General features: G+C 40.9%; 1 protein-coding gene across 12 annotated transcripts in view; it reads right to left on the reverse strand.

The window, feature by feature from the left end:
- Nucleotides 1-20,240, reverse strand: part of MIA2 (MIA SH3 domain ER export factor 2) — a 93,574-nt gene that overhangs the window by 31,299 nt on the left and 42,035 nt on the right. For 6 of the 12 annotated variants that reach the window (XM_084792725.1, XM_084792718.1, XM_084792719.1 and 3 more), the window contains 7 exons: nt 11,302-11,373; nt 9,717-9,743; nt 9,111-9,221; nt 8,080-8,151; nt 6,683-6,787; nt 3,333-3,455; nt 853-973 (listed from right to left, as the gene is read on the reverse strand). In XM_084792725.1, the coding sequence (XP_084648851.1) occupies nt 853-973; nt 3,333-3,455; nt 6,683-6,787; nt 8,080-8,151; nt 9,111-9,221; nt 9,717-9,743; nt 11,302-11,373 (631 nt within the window). The remainder of the gene's footprint in view (nt 1-852; nt 974-3,332; nt 3,456-6,682; nt 6,788-8,079; nt 8,152-9,110; nt 9,222-9,716; nt 9,744-11,301; nt 11,374-20,240) is intronic. The other 6 variants (XM_084792727.1, XM_084792724.1, XM_084792721.1 and 3 more) reach the window with 3 other exon arrangements.

A 20,240-nucleotide genomic window follows, 5' to 3' on the forward strand; every position in this document is an offset into this window, starting at 1 on the left:
TTCATTACTCACTTTCCAGACACCTCAATTACACAATCTGTTCCAGCACCAGGAGCAAAAGAAAACACATTCCCTTGGCTTCGTAGCAGTGTATTGTAATAACTATCCTATTCCGTTATTGGTGCTTCAAGTCTCTTCCTGTGGCTATGTAGTAAATTAACCTTCTACAGGTACATAAGGACAGGAGAGGGCACAGCACACAGTGGGCTCACTCAGTACCAGCTGCAGTTTCAGGCCCCTACTAGAAAGTTGAAAACTATCCTCTGTGGGTACAAGAAGACTACTAAATGTACGACAGGTCCAGGAGCCACGAGAGGACATAAGGTTTAAGAATCACCTTTGAAACAAATTAGGTTTAGGTACAAGGGGCCTTCTTGTATTATTCTTACTATTATTCTTTATTTTTTTCAAATTAAATTTTAACAAGTCAAAGGAATTTGTTTGAAAATATAGTAAATGAGCCTTAGTTTTATGACCACCATAACACAACCCACAAGGGCAGTAACAGTCTGTGGCAGCCAAGACTGAAGAATTATAATCTGTCTAAAGCAAAGGGGGCATCCTGAATTAGTTACGCTGACACCTATGTGATCAGCAAGAGACAGACACGAGAATGCCCATGATCTACGTTCTAAGGCTGTTTTAATGGAGAGATATATGACCCATAGACAAAGGAGGAGCTCACGACAACCCTGAAGAGGTGAGGAAAGACTTACTGGAAGATCTAGCTCGGTGACGTGCTGAGAGAGTGGCCGGCATGTCGGGCAGCTGGACAGAATGTGCCAAGTCCAGGTGTATGAGGAACAGGGCACACATGAGCAACGGACAGGCAGCAGGAAGCCTGCACCATACCTAAATGAGCATTACTTCCTAGGTCACTCTTCACTTCCAAGTCGAGACTGTCATCATCTGCTATGTCTTCTCCAAGCACAGCAGCCCAATCTTTCATCTTTAGCAGGCTCTCGATCAGAGACTAGACAGTGAACAAAAGAAAAAAGAAAAACAAAAAGTAATGGCTTTGCTAACAGCTTTACAACTTAGAAATGTACAATAGTTCAGAACTCAATCTCCAGCCAGGTGCCGTATACACGCCTGTAATCCCAGCTCTCAGGAGGCAGAGGCAGGTGGATCTCTGTGAGTTCAAGGCCAGCCTGGTCTACAAAATGAGTCCAGGGCAGCCAAGGCTACACAGCGATAATACGTCTCAAGAAAACAAAACACCTCAATTTCAGGCCAACAGGCTCAACAGGTAAAGGAATCTGCTGGAAGAAGAAGAGAACTGACTCCCAAAAGCTGTCCTCTGAACTCCGCACACACCATCGTACACATGGACACACACAAATAAAAATTAAAATGTAATAAAAAATGTTTTAACTCAACCCACATAAATAAGCCCTCACATGCTCTAATTTTCTAACTATCATGAAGATATGTAAATCACTGGGTTTCTTTTTTAAAACTACATTTATTGACTATTAAATCTTTTTTTTTTCTTTTTTTGGTTTTTCAAGACAGTGTTCGCTGTGTAACAGAGCCCAGGCTGTCCTGTACACACTTTGTAGACCAGACTGGCCTCAAACTGCCCCTGCCTCCCAGTGCTGGGATTAAAGGTATGCACCACTACACCTGGCTTCAGCAGTGCTATTTTAATCTTCTGAAGTAAGGAACGCTCTCTAGTAACATAGCCGATTGGCCAAGATCAGGTGTGGTAGTACAAGTAACAAAACGACTACACACCACGCACTTTTATAGAAGGTCCGACCAAAACTACTTGCCGATCTCTTTTCGTTCAAATGCCCACCACCTCTGAGTAGTGCTGAGGGCTCACATCCCATTCCTGCTCTATTTAGGAAGAACCCTAAGCTTCCTAAGTAGAGTAAGTTTATAGGGAGGAAGGTACCATCATCCCTCAGCATCCTCAGGGCATTGTTGCAGGATGCCTGCCACACCCAGTACATGGCTACAAACTCCACAAATGAAGTTCAAGTCCCCTTCTATAAAATAACAATGTTTCATATAACCTACATGTATCTTCCTGTACACGTGAAATCACACTTACATTACTTATAATAACTAAGGCAACACAGATGCTATGTAACAGTTGTTATCCTGTATTACTTAGGGAGCAACAGGGAAAAAGTCTGCACGTGCAATTGTTTTGCTTTATTATTAGTGTTTGTGTTGATATGTCCGTGTATTAATTATGTATGGACAAGCACATAAAGGTCAGAGAACAACTTTGAAGTCAGCTGGCTTTCTCCTGTTACTTTTGTACAGTCTGGGGATCAAACTCAGCTCATCAGGTTTATGAGGCACTCACTGTCACTAACTGAACCCTCTTATAAGCCCAGAATTTTCAGTAGCACCATTCTGTGATTGGTTAAATTCACAGAGTTAGAAAAGGTAGATACCGAGAGTCAACTGTATTCTGTGGCATACACACGAAGGTCAGCAAACAATTTATGAGAGTCAGTCTCTCCTTCTACAATGTGAGCCCTAAGGATACAATAAACTCAGGCTGTCAGGATTGTACAAGAAGTATTTTTGCCCACCAAGTGCTCTCAATAGCCTAAGTAATGTCAATCATTTTATTCCTACAATTAAAGTCAAGTTCCAATTAGTGTATATATGTGTGACCCGGCAGCCATGTGCATGTACCTGCATATGTATAGGTTCAGGTACACAGCCAAAACAAACTTACAGAGGTCAGGGGACAACCTCCGGGGTCAGTCCTTTCCTTTCCACCTTGTTTGAAAGAGGGTCTCTCCACTGCCTGGGTCAGCCAGGCTAGCTGGCTTTCAAGCTCTGGAGAGCTCTAGACTCTGCCTCCATTTCTCTACTGCAGAGTACGGGCATTATAACGGTGCTACAGTAGTAAGCTTTTACCTGGGCTCTGGGGATCTGAACTCACATCATCAGGCTTAGGAAACACATGCTTTTATCCAGTAAGCCAACTCCCAGAGTTTCAATGTTTTAAAAAGTTTTTATATTGATGAAAGTAACACTAACTAGTAGAGATACTAAGCATGTTCAGTCAGCACATATAAACTATAAACAGTTTCTCAAACTCTTTTCAACATCATCTTAGCAGAAGCAGATGTCAGCAAAACAAGAAAGGGTAAAAACCATTATTTTCTTCTTTATTGATAAACACCAGGCTAAATACTGGAGGCACAAAGATATACTATATTAACATATATGTTACAAATCTATGTATCTTCAAGAAGCACTTGAAATGTGACAAAAGATACAACAGCAGTAAAAGCTGTAAAAGTATTTGAATTTCCTATAAAACTGTGGCCAACTAGTCACTAAAACTGAAGAGCTATTACCTTGATCTGATTTTCCTTATCATTTAAAACTTGTTCCGCCTGGACTTTGGATTCGTCAAATGTTACTTTCTGTTTATCGAGTTCATCCAGTTGTTCTTTCATTACTTCGGCTTTCTGTAAAAGCTGGCATGAAAACAATAAAAAAGATGTGAAAGTCAATACAATGTTTAGATATATTTATTTAAATATTTAGATGTATCATTAATAGATACTAAGGTGGCTCCTAGCACCCATGAGGCAGAGGCATGTGATCTCTGTGAGTTCTAGGCCAGCCAAAGCGACACAGAGAAAACCTATCTCAAAACAAACAAACAAAAAAGAAAGTAGGTTTACTTTAAAAAGGAAGCCAGAAGTGGCTCCCATTTATAAACAATATTTTGTTTCCTTTTGTTTTTCAAGATAGTTTCTCTCTGTGTAATCCTGGCTGTCCTGGAACTCTCTCTGTAGGACAGGGTGGCCTCAAACTCACAGAGATCCACCTACCTCTGCCTCCCAAGTGCTGAGATTAAAGGCGTGTGCCACCAGCAACCGGCTATAAAGAACTTTCAAAACAGAAAAGTATAAAATAACAATTATTCTTCAACTGATTTCCAAAGTGAATATTTATCAAATACAAGATATTTGACACATACTCATCTGTTAAAGCAGTCAATTCTTTCTATTGTTGTAGCCCACAGAACATGCCACATCTCCCTTACCTTAATGATAGTTTTTAGTCGTGATGCTGTTTTGTACTGAAGATACAGTAACCTTTAAGAATATTATTAATCTAGAACAGATATTCTGCAGATAATCCCAGCCTGAACTGGACTGTGAGTTCCAGTCTAGCCTGGGCTATGTGGTAAGATGTTGAACCGTGGAATTGTTGTGGGAGAAGAACTTTGATTATAGCAATGGGAAATTTACAACAGGCATCACCACCACATCCTCTGAAATCTAAAATGGCAGAACAAAGATGTAAAAGGAAAAGACATCAACCCAGAAAGGAAAAAAGGAGATGTGGAAAAGAAAAGACACAATTCTGATAAAAGACTCCACAGGCTTAGAAGGAAACTAAGCCAGATGGGAAAGTAGCAGATAAAAAACAATTTGACACAACCCAGAAAGCCTCATGATCTGAAGGCAGAACAACAGGAGGGCGAGTGGAACTGAGAGGAAGAGCTGAGGGACTGGAGGGACGTGGAGCAGTTAAAAGCACGCGCTGCTCTTGCAAAGACTCCACACTCAGTTCCTGGCTCACACACTGGGTGGCTCACAGGTGCCTATAACTCCAGGGCATCTAATGTCCTCTTCTGGCCTCCGTGGGCACCTGCACACATATGCACATGCCAACACACAGAAACACACACACACACACACACACACACACACACACACACACACACACACACACTCTCTCCTGTTTTCCCTCCTCCCTCTCTCCCTGCTTCTGTCTTCTCCTAGAGCATACATATACACATCTTCTCATTTTCTGCTATTCATCTCTTAACCTTTGTTTCTTTTACACACACACACACATGCACACGTACACACGCAGTCAAAAACAGTTATTCTTTGGAAGTATGGAAGCTAAGACTCTAAGATAACTTGGACAGATGGGAAAGTAGGAGTACCACACAGAAAATGTAAGAGTTGAGGTAGAAGCTGACTTGCTGAGCCGTGAGACACCAGTTTTCCTGACTTCACTGAGCTGCACGACTGCTGGAACAGGCTACCATCTCCCAAATAGAAACTGAAGCAGAATCACCTCTGTGGAAACAATCTTCAGATACTAGCAACTAGAGAGCCTCACCATAGCCATATCACAATACAGAAAATCTCACAAAGGACACACTCAAATCTCTCCATTGGATTTGGACTGCTTCATAAGTAAATAAGCAGTCAGCCATGAATCTTCAAATATCTGAAAATAAAAAGTGACCCTTTTAGGTGAGACAGAAAATGAATGCAAAAGAAACAAGGCAACATAATGACCTGAAAAGCACTTGAAAAAAATTTCAATATCATCAACAATGAGTTATTCTTTTTTTTTCTTCCCCAACACAGGGTTTCTCTCTATAGCCCTGGTTGTCCTGTACTCACTTTGTAGACCAGGCTGGCCTCAAACTCACAGAGATCCGCCTGCCTCTGCCTCCTGAGTGTTGGGATTACAGACATGTGCCACCACACCCAGCTCAATATCCTTAATAATGAAACAGGGGAAAAGCATAACAAAACAAAAAATAACTAATTTAAGCCAAGCTAATTTATTCTCAGTACTTAGGAAGCAGAATCAGGAGGATCTCTAAGAGTTTGAGGCCAATCTGGTGTACAGAGCGAGTCCAGGACAGGCAAAGCTACACAGAGAGACCCAGTCTCAAAAAACAAACAAAACAACAACAATAACAACAAGAAATTATCAAAGAACTGGACATGGTAGTTCATGCCTATAATCTCAACACAGAACCAATCTGGTCATAGCATGTGGCTCAGACAGACTGCTACTGAGAGAATCAAAATAATATAATCAGAAATCTTTCATGCAACTAGGCTAGGGAGATGCGTAAAAGAAGTTGCCATCAAGCATGAAGACCCAAGTTCAAATCCCCAGAACTCACGTAAGAGCCAGATGGACAGCACAAATATCTGTAATCCCAGTGCTCCTAATATGGAGAGACGGAAGGTAGACAGGTGGATCCCTAGAAGCCTGCACACTAGCTATCCAGGCATACACAACAGAAAAAGGATAGACTCTGTCTCAAACAAGGTGAAGGCAAGAACTGACACCAAACCATGACATGTGCACACTCACTTTCACAAAACATACACACGACATGTGAACATTGAAGAAAGAGGGAAGGAGCAAGGGAGGGACAGGAAAGTAGAGAGAAAGAGGGAAAGAGTGGTGGGGGTGAAAAAGAAAGAGACAGACAAAATTTCCATGCCAAAAATTCTACTGGGAGGACAGAAGGGAGGGTATAAAATGTGGGAGTGCCTATGTGTAGGAAGATGAGAATAAAGCTAAGCTCTCAATTTTATGTGACCCCAGACCTCTTTACTCCTTTAGGTCCCAAATTGGTAAAACAGTAACTCTCCAAATTGCAGAGTGATGCTAATTGCTGTTTACTGTGATTACAGAATGCTGACAGCCTTGGCTTATTTCTTCCACAGGAGAAGACAGACTGAAGGATATACTTTTCAATCCTTTACGAGAAATGCACAATATGCACGGGAGACTGTCCTGCTCTTATGCTCTTCAGCAAACACCTACTCACGCATTACATGACTCCACACATGGATCACCTGTAAGTGCACCCAGAACATTCAAAATCTATATTCACTATCTAAAAGAGTCTCTAGAGATTACAAACCTGTTTCTGGCTTTCCTGAAGTTGAGAGTTTTCATTCAAGGCATCTTTTATTGCTCCCTTAAGCCGTTCTTCATTGATTTCGAATATTCTGAAGGTTGTTTTGGTCTAAGCAGAGAAACGCACAGTTTATGACAATTCACTGAATGCCTCATGTTTATACATTCTCCACAGAATATAAATTTAAGCAAAGGTTAGAACATGCCACTATTAATAGCAGAGGCAGCACAATACAGCAAACAAAGGCTGGCCAGAATCCAGAACCTAGTCCTAGCACTACCTCTCTCATTTGCCACATAAATTTGGGCAAATTATTGAACCTTTCATGTAGTGTGCAGGCAAGTCTCTACTGAAGTAGGAAACATACAAAAAGACCAACGATTAGATACTGCTGTATTGGTTTATTTAGTGACTGGACTCAGCATCGAAGCCTCTCAGGAGCTGTCCTGGCTTCTGATGACACAGCCTCTCTTTCACTCTCACTGGTGAGGGAGTGCTTATTCCAGAAAGATTCCCGCAACACTACTTCCCCTCTCTCTCTCCTCTCCTAAACTTTATAGGAGACAATTTGTGTTTATTATTGTTACGTTAGACAACTTCATGAGTGCTCAGATATGGCCATACTTTAAACCTATCTAGTGAAAAGTGAATTTCACTGAAGTAACTCAAGTGTTTAAGAATGCATTGCCCTATATCTCAATTTTTTTGTTGCTGTTTTTTGTTTTTGGTTTGGTTTTCGTTTCTCTGTGTAGCCCTGGCTGTCCTGAATTTCCTCTGGAGATCAGACTGGCCTAGAACTCCAAGCGCTACTCCCAAGTGCTGGGATTAAAGGTGCACAGCACCACAGCTGGACATGATAGCTATTCTTGGCTATCAACCTAACTGTATCTGGAATTAACTAAAACCCAAGCAAGCTGGGTATACCTATGTGGAATTTTTCCTAATTAACTAATCTGAAGTGGGAAGACCCACCTTTAATACAGATCTTAGATCACCTTTAATCAGGACCTTTAGAGGTAGGAAGATCCACCTTTAATCTGGGCCATATTTTCTAGTAGCAACTTATAGAAGGACATGAAAGAAGGAAGCTTTTGCTCTTTTCTGGCTTGTCCTAACTCTGCTGGCATGCCCATTCCTTCACTGGCACTAGAGCCTAGCTCTCTGGGATTTTGGTGTACACTGAAGAACACGTCAGACATCCAGCCTCACACACTGAACAACTACTGGATTCTTGGACATTCCGTTGGTAGGCAGCCATTACTGCTGCACCAGCTAGACCACAGACTGTAAGCCACTCTAATAAATCCTAGACAGACAGATAGATAGAACTGATTGATTGATTGATTGAAAATGTAAATGTTTTTCTAAAGTAACAGACCAATTAGAGTAATTCAACTTACTTCAGCTACTTGTGATTTGAGAGATTTTGATTCATCTTCTAGGGACTGCATCGTTTTTGAAATATCAGCCATCTGTAAAGACAGTGCCAGTCAGTATTACTAAGCCCCATTAGCTTCAAGATAACATGTATTTGTTGAGTTCATTGTTAACTCAATATAAAAAAAAAGTCAGATGAAGACGCCCTGTCAGCAAGCTTAGCATCTACTTAAAAGGATCTCACAAATAAAGTCACACAGTACATATTCTCAACTTCAATGTAGCACAGTGCTTTTCAGGTTCAAGATGAGCCCACTGACGTCATACTTTAAATAATCTCAATAATCTCACACACATCAAGATTCTCCTTATGCCAGAATTTAAAATAGAAAGCTATACGTTCTTAACATATTTTTAAGCTTTAAAAAAAAAAAAATCTCTCACTAAGTATATGATTACTCAAGTTATAACATATGTTACTTCCATAGCAAATACAAAAAATTTTTATGTAAATGGGCAAGAGAGCCAAGTGTGGGGGTGCACACTTGTAATCCCAGCACTTGGGAGGGAGAGGCCGGAAGATCATGAGTTTGAGGCCAGCCTGAGTTACACAGTTATACCGACTGGATTATATTCTAAGACCCTATATCTCAACAAATCAAAACAACACCAAAGAGGAATATGCAAAAAAGACCCAGGGTAACATCTTAAAAGTGAGAAGATCAGATCTGGAAATTTCAGCCCTCTATGGCCTTCTGTATTCTATTTTTTACATGAATGAGTTTTTTGTTTTGTTTTATTTTGCTTTGTTTAGATTTATTATTTGTTGGTTTGGGACTTTTATTTATTTATTTTTGCTTATTTACATTTTTTAAAGACACTGTCTCCTCTCCCTATGCAGTCCAGGCAAGCTTGGAACTTCTTGCCTCCCAAGTGCTGGGATTACAGGTTTGTGCCACTATGGCTAGCATATGGGTACTATTTTAACCAATATCATTAAATGTATAAAATACATAACTTGCTCTTCATATTTCTCTTGAACTACAAGTCTTACCAACTCATCTTGTTCAGAATGTTTAGCTCTCTCTTCTTCTAGCTCCTTCTCTAGGAGGAGTATTTCATCTTCAAGTTTAGATTTGGATCTTTCTAGATTTTCATAGGTTGCCTAAAACAGAAAGCCAACTTTAGTAGACAGAGAGAAGAATTCTTAGTTAGGATAAAGATAAGTATAATCAAACAAGTTTACTAACACTTTATACATTTGTTCATTTCTCTGATATTAAGATAACAGCAGGCCTAGCAGTTGCTAGCAACTTCTATAAAGAGCATAAGCATTTTAGGCTCCCATCAGCTAACTGTAATGAGAAACACAAGGGACCCCTGAAGCAATTAATACAGTTGCTTTCCAATAATTTTTTTTTAAAGCAGGTAGAAAATCCACTAAGCACAGCCTGTCAGCCCAGTTCTAAAGCATGTTAAAAAGCATGTTATAGAGGGAAATGATAAGTTCTATTTAATATAAAGACACAGTGAATTTAAAAATCAAGACTGCATCACATTTTCCATTGAATGACATATTTTCTGTAATGTTTTTAATTTAAAGTGATTAATTATTAGATTGGTATAGTTGAATTTCAAATACTACATATAATTAACATACCTCTGATATTTGTGATCCTTCAACAAACTTGTTAGAAAAAAGAACAAAACCACAATGTATTACAGTAGTTTAAAAGAATGCTTGCCTACAATCTCCCCAAATTTGACTATTTCATTATAGAACTTCTGACATGAATCAAGATTATTCCATTGGTTTAATTTTTACCTGCAATGTCAACTATCAAACTTTGTAAAACCTGTATTATATTATAGTTTGTGTCCAACTACAATTACTACTTCTACAAATGTTTTAAATTACTAAAATTAACAGAACATTTTCTAAAATATTCAATTTGGCCAAATCTCAACCCATTGACTTTTAATTCACATAAAGCCACTGTCATAGCAACAAATGGTGTGTTTATATTACCTGTAACACCAAGCTTGAATAAACGTTTGTCACTGTTACCCAGTAACAACTCTTCTGTAAGCATGCATGCCAAACGGCTTCTAAAACTATTTATATGTTTTGTTTTTTGGCTGTTTTGTTGTTGCCACTGTTTGGTTTTTGAGATAGACTTGGCAATCTTCCAATACCAGCCTCCCAAGTGCCAGGGCGATAGGCACACCCCACGCCTGCCTGAGTCCCTTTCATTAGGGACGCTAACCCATTCTCATTGGGATAGTGCTTATATACACAGGCTCACCAAAGAACACACAGCAACAAAAGGTTCCTGAGGATATTCACAGGTATCAAATAAAGAAAAAAAAAATTAAGGAATTCACTTGGAGTCTGTAACTTCTTGGGGATTCTAAATCACAAGACACATACTTTCTACTGAGGACAGACAATGACAGATTTGCCACGCTGGACTCACACGTAAAGCCTAAGTACGAAGGTCTGTTTTCTATTATATCATCAACTGAGCAGGCTGCTTCTACTCCACAGCATGCCCATCTGTACACAGTATCAAGGCAGGCCATCACACCCTCATCTGTCTGCTAAGCTGAAAATCATCAGCGTTAACTGCAACTCTCCTAAACTCCCCATTCAGTGGTGTCATGTCAGTGACTGAAAACTGGCCGTGATGGAATATTCATTAGAACACAGAACACAGGAAATGGTCTGCAGACAAGGACTGAACACTTACCAGCATGCACTATTTACAATGTAACCTCTGGTTGAATTCTAGTTAATGTTTACTATCATAGGATGAAAAAGGTCATACAGTCACACCTTACATAATTTATTATGAAAGAGTCGTATGTCTCCTTCCTGGAGCAAACAATGTCCAAAAAGGAACAGTGTCTTCAGTGCACTCTTAGGAATACAGAATAAAAGGTTTCTTCCTGTAAACCTACAGATTCTGATAAAAATTATGTATCCCTCAAAACAAGCTAGCAACAAGAGTCCAATTTGTCTTGTTTTTAAATGTTTAATGCTACCTACAATGTTCTATTTCCTCCAAATTTTTCTGTAAGTTTTAAGATCCTGACATGCTGTTTCATATTTCTTTGAAACAATTATTTTTGAGACGGTAACATATTTTTAAAGTTTGTTATTTAATAAGAATATTTTCCCTAACTTTTAAATGATACTTATTTTTTTGTTGTTGTTTTGTTTTTTGTGGTTTTTGTTTTTTTACCTCCAAACTCTGTGCTTCTGTTGACTCCTTCTCAAAGCTGGCCTCCTTTAAAGATGACTCTAAGCCTTCATACTGAATGAAACAAGGCAACACGTAAGTAAAAACTACAAATTTTATCCCTACAAAGCAAACAGAATTTATCTTCATGTATGTAAAATTCCCTTGGATTTTCTGAGCTTGGTTTTACAATCTAACCAGAGTGACAAGCAAAGCCAGGACCACAACAAGTCAGAACCTCTGGCCTGGGCAACATATGGGGAAGTCTATCCCTGTAGACTGCTGGTTGGGGGTGAAAACTCTAACAGCAAGAGTGTAGGAAAGAGCATCCAAGATATGAGCTGTCTGCCATGCCCTGCACAAGTGAACAGCTTCTCTAGCCGTCTCAATAGAGCGATGTGAAGTAATTGGCCATCATTTATACCATACGACACATAAGGCAAGTAAGGAAGATAAAACTTTTAAATGACAAAGTAATCAAGGAATGAAAACGAAGAATAATAAAATATGAGACATCATAAGATTAAGTTGGTTAAATTGGCAACTTTGTGGTTTCATGGCTTCCTGATAAACAATAGTGACATAATACACCAAAAAGACAGAATCTGTCTGAAGGCCTCAGAAAACTAAACAGTAAAGATTTATGGGAGAAGAGAGACCTGGAGAAAGGCAAGGCCAGTGGTTCACATTTCTTTTTCCTTATAAAAGAGACTCACACAGGCAGAGAACTAGGTAAGGATTTCAGGAGAATTAGAAACCATGAAGAAACAATGTGTATACTTCAGGATCTGGTAAGTAGGATGAGCTTTTGGACCAGATCCTGTGTTTGCCTGAATATTTCAAAAGTATCATTTTGGTAACTAAGCAAGACAAAGACATCACAAGAAAAAGAAAACAGGTGAATATGTCTGTTAAGTACTGCAAAAACTCTAAGTACATTTCTAACAAATAGAACTTAACACACTAAGCTATATGCCTAGCCATGTGGGCTTTCCTCCTGACACTAAGGCTAAACACACAGCCAGTGTGATCCATCACTTCACCAGACCACAGGAGCAAATAACACAAGCACACAGATCAACAGAGCTCTGAACAAAGTTCAGCATCCTTTCTTGACCAAAACCTGTACAGGTTTATGTATAAGAAGAGAAGTCCCTTGTCTTGATAAAGGTCATTTATGGAAAATACAGCCAACACAGCCAATGGGAAGGGACTGAAAGCAGGGCAAGGGCATCCCCTCCCCCAACAGCTGGCTAGCATAGTGATGGAAGTCCTACTGAGAGCAGTTAGGGAAGAAAGGAGATTCCAAAGGTGACCAGATCAAACAAGACATTATCTCCATTTGCAGACAGCATGTGAGATGGCAATCTTGGTCAACACCACATCTGTAATCAATTAAAACCAAGTACCCCTTGATCTCCATTGGACCATTTGAGGTGGGTAGAGCCGACATCCTAAACCTGGACCACACCTTCTGATGGCAGCACTTATAAAAGGGCTTGCCCTTACTGTCATGGGCAAATCCATCTATCCTGCTGCTGAGGCAATCCTCCCTAGTATTAAAACCTACTTCTTTGGGATTCTGAGGTATATAGAATACTGAGACATCTGGCCCTGATGACTGAACAATTATCAGATTCTGGGTCTTTCTATTGAGAGACAGCCATTGTGGGACTAGCAAGACCACACCCTGTAAGACACTGTAAGAAATCCCCTTTCAGTGTATATAGATTCATTTTATCAATTCTGTTCCTCTAGGGAACCCTAACTAATATAGCATGTTATATGTAGAGAAACTATTAAGACTACAGGGCCAACAAATGAATTCAATAAAGCAGCAGCATTGTACATGACAAATAAAGAGCCAGCTGAAGAAGATACCGACAGCCTGCTTGACAGTGGTAGTTTAGAAGAAGTGTTTGACAGACCAGGAGTCAGAGCAGAAGAAAGTCAAGATAATATCACAGAGAAATAAGAGCTACAGAAGAGAGAAATAAGTCTACTTGGGATTCCCTGCATAAGCACACCCCCCCCACACCAGGCAGCAGCAACAAATCCTGCCAGGGAGGTGCCTAGGAAGGATTCCAAGCAGACATACAAATCCAAGGTGACCAGGAAGGAAAGTGGACCACAACCCTCCAAACGGGGATAGGGAATCTGAGCAAGAGCCTCCCAATGCCCGCTGTTCTCACTCCATGGCACTGTGTAGAGGAGCAGGGCAGGGACTGGGGCAGACACACTGGGAAGCGCTAGCCTGGAGGCTAAATCCTCCAGCAGACGAGACTAGCTCAGCAAAGTATATTCATAAAAGTTCCAAAGAGTGGACAGGGGACCCTGTAGCTGAAAAACTATAAGCCTGATCCTCTCAGCCCTACTACAGAACGAGGGAAAGAACATACAGAATTTGAACAGCATCCAGATGAGATCAATACCTGCGGCCCTGGCACAGCAGGGAGGAGCCACACGATCACAGAAAACGTGGGTACTACCGTAAGTACATAGTGCAGGAAACTGGCCAGGTGCCTAACTCCTCTATTTCTTTGGGGGCAGGAGGTTGTTTGTTATTTTAATCTTTAGTTTTATTTTCCTAATTATTTATACATAACTTTTAATTATTAATTTTATCCATTTATTTTATACTTTAGGTGTTTGGTTGGTATGTGGGAATTTGCACCTTGGAAGGAAAGGCTCTTCGATCTGTCCTTTTTCCTCTAAGCTGAAAGCACAGAATTTTCTCTACTGCTCTTCATTCCTCTGACTCCCAGCACTTGGGAGACAGAGACAGAGACAGGCCTTCTCTGTATTTTCAGTATTTCCTCTATTGCTTTTCATACCTCTAACTCCTTTAATCCCAGCACTTGGAAGGTAGAGGCATGATTGTGCATGACAAACAATGAGCCAGCTGAAAGGCCAGCCTAGTTTACAAGGAGAGTTCCGGGACAGCCAGGGCTGTTACACAGAGAAACAATGTCTAGAGAAGAGAGGAGAGGAGAGGAGAGGAGAGGAGAGGGAAGGAGAAAGAGAGAGAGAGAAAGAACAGCAAGCAAGGGAGCAGGGTGTGGTGGTGGCAGACACCTTTAATTTAATCCCAGCACTTGGGAGGGAGAGGTAGACTGATCTCTGTGTGTTCCAAACTAGCCTGTTCTACAAAACGAGTTGAGTTCCAGGACAGCCAGGGCCACACAGAGAAAAGGAAGAAGAAGGAAGGGAAGAGGGGGAGGAGGAGGAGAGGGAAGAGAAGGCAGAGGAGGAGGGACGAAGAAGAGGAGGAGGAGAAAAAGAAAAAGGAGGAGGAGGAGGAGGAGGATGACAATGACTACGATGATAAAGACGACAAAGAAGAAGAACCATGTCTGGCTGGAGAGAAGGCTCTGATAGGCAGCGCACTCAGCACCACCCAGTGGCTCACACCAGCCTACAACTTGTAGTTCCAGAAACTCACACGGTACATAGACATATACGCAGATAAAACACTCATACACATAAAAAAATAAATATGGAAGAAACCCCACACCGTTAAGAAAGAGACAGCTGGGCACAGTGGCACATGCCTTTAGTTCCAGCACTCAGGAGGCAGAGGCAGGCAGATCTCTGAGTTTGAGGCCAGCCTGGTCTACGGTGTGTGAGTTCCAGGACAACCAGGAGTACACAAAGAAACCCTGTCTCAAAAAACCAAAAAGGAAGAAAAAGACATAGACACAGACATGAGAGAGAGGGGGAGGAGTCAGCTACCTATTTATTGTGGCTCCAGCCAGTGATCCCTAGCACTGAGGCGGCTGGGGCCCGAAGAGGACTACCACAAGTTCAAGGACAACATGGCTACAGCAGGACAGCCTCCAAATAAATAAATAAATAAATGGAAAGAAACAACCTGGGCTACAATAGGACTGTCTCAAAAATAAATAAATAAATAAATAAATAAATAAATAAATGAAAGGAAGGAAGGAAGGAAGAAAACAACCATAAAAAGAAAGTATTATCGTGTATCTAGTAAGGTATCTGTATCCTGGATATGCACAGCTGGCAGCACTTATAATCCCTGCATTCAGAATGCTACAGCAGGGTGGAGAATTCAAGGGCACCTGGGCAACTGCTAAGGCTGTCTCAAAAATAAACATATATGTAACAGGTAAACTTCACTCCAGAGAAGACAGCAAGTGACAAACATTAAAGATAGTCAATGTCATTAGCCTCCAAGGAAAAGCCAGTGAAAACCAGGACACTGCTCAGCCAGGATAACAGCAGCACAACCCACTGAGAAGGACACACAGAACTACGACACTCACCTACTAGTGGAAACACAAAATGATACAACCACCGTGAAAGAGATTGAGGATTCTACCAAAACATAAATACAAACACAGCATTCCTAGGTAAATGCATAAGCATCTGAAAAAACTTACATGAATGCCGTAAGCATTGTTATTGTAATATGTATTTTTAAATTATGTGTTTATTAATTTGTTCATTATATAGGGGTGTTTCATCTGTGTATACATCTATGCTCCACATGGGCGAGAAGAGGGTGTTGGCTAACTCTGACTGGAAACTATAAACAACCTGAGTCCTGGGAATCAAACCCAGGTCCTCTATAAAAGCTCCCAGTTCTCTTAACAGTTGAGCTCTCTTTCAAGCCCCACAAAGCATTATTTTTTTACAACACTATAAGTGGAAATAACACAGAGGGCCATCAACTAGGAAATGGATACGTAAATTATGGGATAAAGTATTTAATGTGTATGTATGGTACAACACAGATGGAAGCACATTTCCTTTACGTGTACACGTAGGAGTGAAACTGCTGTATCTGTGCTTAACTCACACTAAGGGAAAAGCCCAATCAGAAAAAAAAATATAGTGCCACATTCCTTCTCCAGAAAATATCCAGAATAGCCAGGCAGTGATGACACACACATTTCATCCTATTACTCAGGGAGGCAAAGGCAGATGGATCTCAAAGCTAGCTTCGTCTAAAGAATGAGTCCCACAACAGCCAGGGATGAAAAAGGAAGGACGGAAGGAAGGAAGGAAGGAAGGAAGGAGGGAGGGAGGGAGGGAGGGAGGGAGGGAGGGAGGGAAGGAAGGAAGGAAGGACAACAAAGAAGAAAGAAAATGTCTGGAATAAACATTTTATGGAGACAGAAAGCATGTAAGTAACTAGGAATATGAATAAACTGGAAAAACTGGGTGAAGGGTAATAACAAAAATTTAGGGTTTCTTGGGATAATAAAAAAATTTAAGGGGGCTGGAGAGATGGCTCAGAAGTTAAGAGCACTTTCTGCTTTTCCAAAGGTCCTGAGTTCAATTCCCAGCAACCACATGGTGGTTCACAATCATCTACAATGAGATCTGGTGCCCTCTTCTGGCAGGCAGGCACATACGTGAACAGAATATATACAAATAATATATATAAATAAATTTTTTTTAATTCAAAAGCTGATTGCTATTATGGATATCCAAATCTGTGAATATAACAAGTCATTCATCTACAAACTTTAAAGGGCATGGAATTTTACCATGCAGCCCATGATAATCTCAAACTTGTACTCCTTCTAAAATGCTGGGGTTACAGTCATTTATCACCACAGTGACTCACCTACAAACTTCAAACAGGTGAGTCAGCTGGAGAGTGGAAACTGTAGCCCACTGAAGCTACGGGGCTGAAGAAATCCTAGTACTCAGAAGGTGGAGGCAGGAGGACACAGAAGTTCAAGGTTGTCCTCAGCTGCCAGCCTGGACTACATGAGACCTTAACAAAAATAGGTAGGGAGGCTGGGTGTGGTGGCGCATGCCTTTAATCTCAGCACTCAGGAGGCAGAGGCAGGCACATCTCTGAGGTCGAGGCCAGCATGGTCTACAAAGAGAGTTCCAGGACAGCTAGGGCTGTTACACAGAGAAACTCTGTCCAAAAAAAAAAAGCAAAACAAACAAAAACAAAAGGGTTGGGAGAACTATAGAGGTAGGTCAGAGGTTAAGAGCACATATTATTTACTCTTGCAGAGGACCTAATTTTGGTTCCCAGCACCTGCATCATGTGGCTCGCTAGTTCCTTTAACTCCAGCTCCAAAGGCCTGGCACCTTCTGGACTCTATACTCGCATGTATACACACACACACACACAGTTAAAAATAACAAATTTTAAAACAGATATATGAGAAGAAATCTAAGAAAAAATTGTTGAAAGACTCAAAAAAATGTACTTTAAAAAAACGAAAGAAGGAACTGGACGCTGTGGCACACACCTGTAATCCCAGCACTTGGGAGGCAGAGGCAGGCGAATCTCCAAGTTCAAGCCCAGGCTGATCTAAAGGAAGGGAGGATACAGGATTGTAGAATAAAAGGTAGATTATTGAATCTACTAACTTCAAAAATTCTACATTGGTAAGGGAGGATACAGGGTTGTAGAATAAAAGGTAGATTATTGAATCTACTAACTTCAAAAATTCTACATTGGTATTGTAGATTGATGGAAATTTAAGACTTCAACTTTTGCTTCACATTGATAAGAACTTAAATTGTATTCCATTCATTTTTGCCTTATGTATTGTATGTTATATGTTGACAAAATATTATATATTGTATGTTAGAAATTTACGTTCTTTTTGTTCAATGTTTATTCGATGTATTATTCATGTACCACTAATGTCTTAATCTACAAAGCAAATCCAGGACAGCCAAGGATACATAGAGAAACCCTGTCTCGAACTTGGAAACAACCTACTACTCAGCTATTAAAAACAAGGAATTTCCAAAATTTGTGGACAAATGGATTGAACTAGAAATTGTCAAAATGAGTGAGTTCACACAGAAGCAAAAAGAGCTAAATGGTATATACTCACTTATATCGAGACACTAGTCCAAGGTGTACGTCCCCATGAAAAACTGTACCTACCAGGATAGTGGGTAAGAGGGGAGGTCATCCTATTGAGACTTTAGGTGTCAGAAGCCTGGGAGAAAGAGGAAATAGAAGGATCCAGCAGGTCCTGGAAAACTACAGGCGAGTCTGGGCCCTGGGGTCCTCCGCAAACTATGGCAACAGCCAAGGAAAAAATAGGCAGGAAACCTCGAACCCCTACCCAGATTAGCCGATGGACAGGACATTCTCCACTGGTGAGTGGAGAAGGAGATCTAACTTTCACACAAACTCTGGTGCCCCATATTTGAACATGTCCCTTGGATGGAGATGCCTGGTGGCACTCAGAGGAAAGATAATAGGTCACCAAGGAGAGACTTGATACCCTATGAGCATATCCAGGGGGAGGAGGTCCCGCTCGGACACAGACATAGGGGAGGGGAGGGGAGTAGGGGGGAAGTGGGAGGAAGGGAAGAATGGGAGGATACATGGGATGGGCTAACAACTGAGATGTAATATGAATAAATTAATTTAAAAAAATAAAAATAAATAAATAAATAAATAAATAAATAAAAAGAGAAACCCTGTCTCAAAGAAGAAGAAAAAAAAAAAAAAGAAAGCAGAGAGGGGCTAGAGAGATGGCTCAGTGGTTAAGAGCACTGATTGCTCTTCCATAGGTCCCTGGTCTGAGTTCAGCACCCACATGGCAGTGTTGGGGCTGGGCTGGTGCACTGCGCTTTCAGATGCTGATTTCTGCACCCACGGATCTGGTTATAATCAGGGACATGGGCACTGTTGTTTCTAAGAACAATCTCCTGTTGTGTAACATTGCTCCTCAATTATTAACCAACCCAAATGGTTGGTTAATAACAAAGCTGAGCAGCCTATGACCAGCAGAGGACTTCTATTCCCAGTCAAGGAGTCTCAGGTGGGGACCACAAGGTGGGAGAGGAAAGGGAAAGATGAGGAGAGAAAAGGACATGGTCGGCAGGACTGACCTGATGGAGCAAAAATACCCCAGGCAGGACCAATATGGCAGGTAATTCAGGGAACATGGCTGGGAAGCAGCCAGACTAGCACAGCAGGTTAGAATAAATATCTGCCCAGCTTAAAAGCTTGCTGAATAAATCTAATAGGTTTCTGTCTCATTATCTGGAAGCTAGAATGGGTGATTAGAAAAGCCCTCCCAAATTATAACCTAATTTTACATGGCAGCTTACAGCTGCCTGTGAATTCAGTTACAGGGCATCTGATGCCTTCTGAGTTCTGCAGCCACTGCATGCACACAAAGTACAGATGTGCATACAGACAAAATACCCATACACATAAAATAAAATAAGTAAGACTGCATCAGATACGTTTAGACAGGCAGTGGTGGCACACACCTTTAATCCCAGAGCTTGGGAGGCAGAGGCAGGCAGACCTCTGAGTTCGAGGCCAGCATGGTCTACAGAGTGAGTTCTAGGACAGCCAGGGCTTTACAGAGAAACTCTGTCTCAAAAAACAAAACAACAACAAAAAAAGCAAAAAAAAAAAAAAAAAAAGAACATTTAAAAGGTATATACAGAAAAATATACTATAACCCACAAGTTAGAAGTCAACATTACAAAAATGTTTATTCTGAACTGGACATGGTGATGTGTTTATAATCCCAGCACTCAAGAGAGATCTCTTACGAATTCAAGCCCAGCCTGGTCTACAGAGCAAGACCCAGGAGAGCCAGGGCTACACAGAGAAACCTTATCTTTTAAGTCTCAGCACCTCAGAATGTGTCTGTTATTTGGAGACAAAGCCTTTCAATGGTAACTGGTTAAAATGAGGCAGCTAAAATGACCCTAAGCTAATATGACTGGTATCCTAAGACATCATTAGGATGGAGTGAGACACAGCAAGCAAGCAGTTCCAGCTACAAGTCAGGGGCAGGCCACAAAAGAAGCAACGCCTACACCTCAGTCTTCAACTCCTGTTTGCAGAACTGTAAGGAGATCACTCTTGCTGCTGAAGTGGCATCTGGCCACAGTAGCCCTAGCAGGCTAATACAAAACCCAAATGAAAAAAGTGAATGAAGTCTATACACAAAAACAAGTAA

This window comes from Acomys minous (genome assembly GCF_964271855.1).
Source record: "Acomys minous genome assembly, chromosome: 8".
Lineage (NCBI taxonomy): Eukaryota > Metazoa > Chordata > Mammalia > Rodentia > Muridae > Acomys > Acomys minous.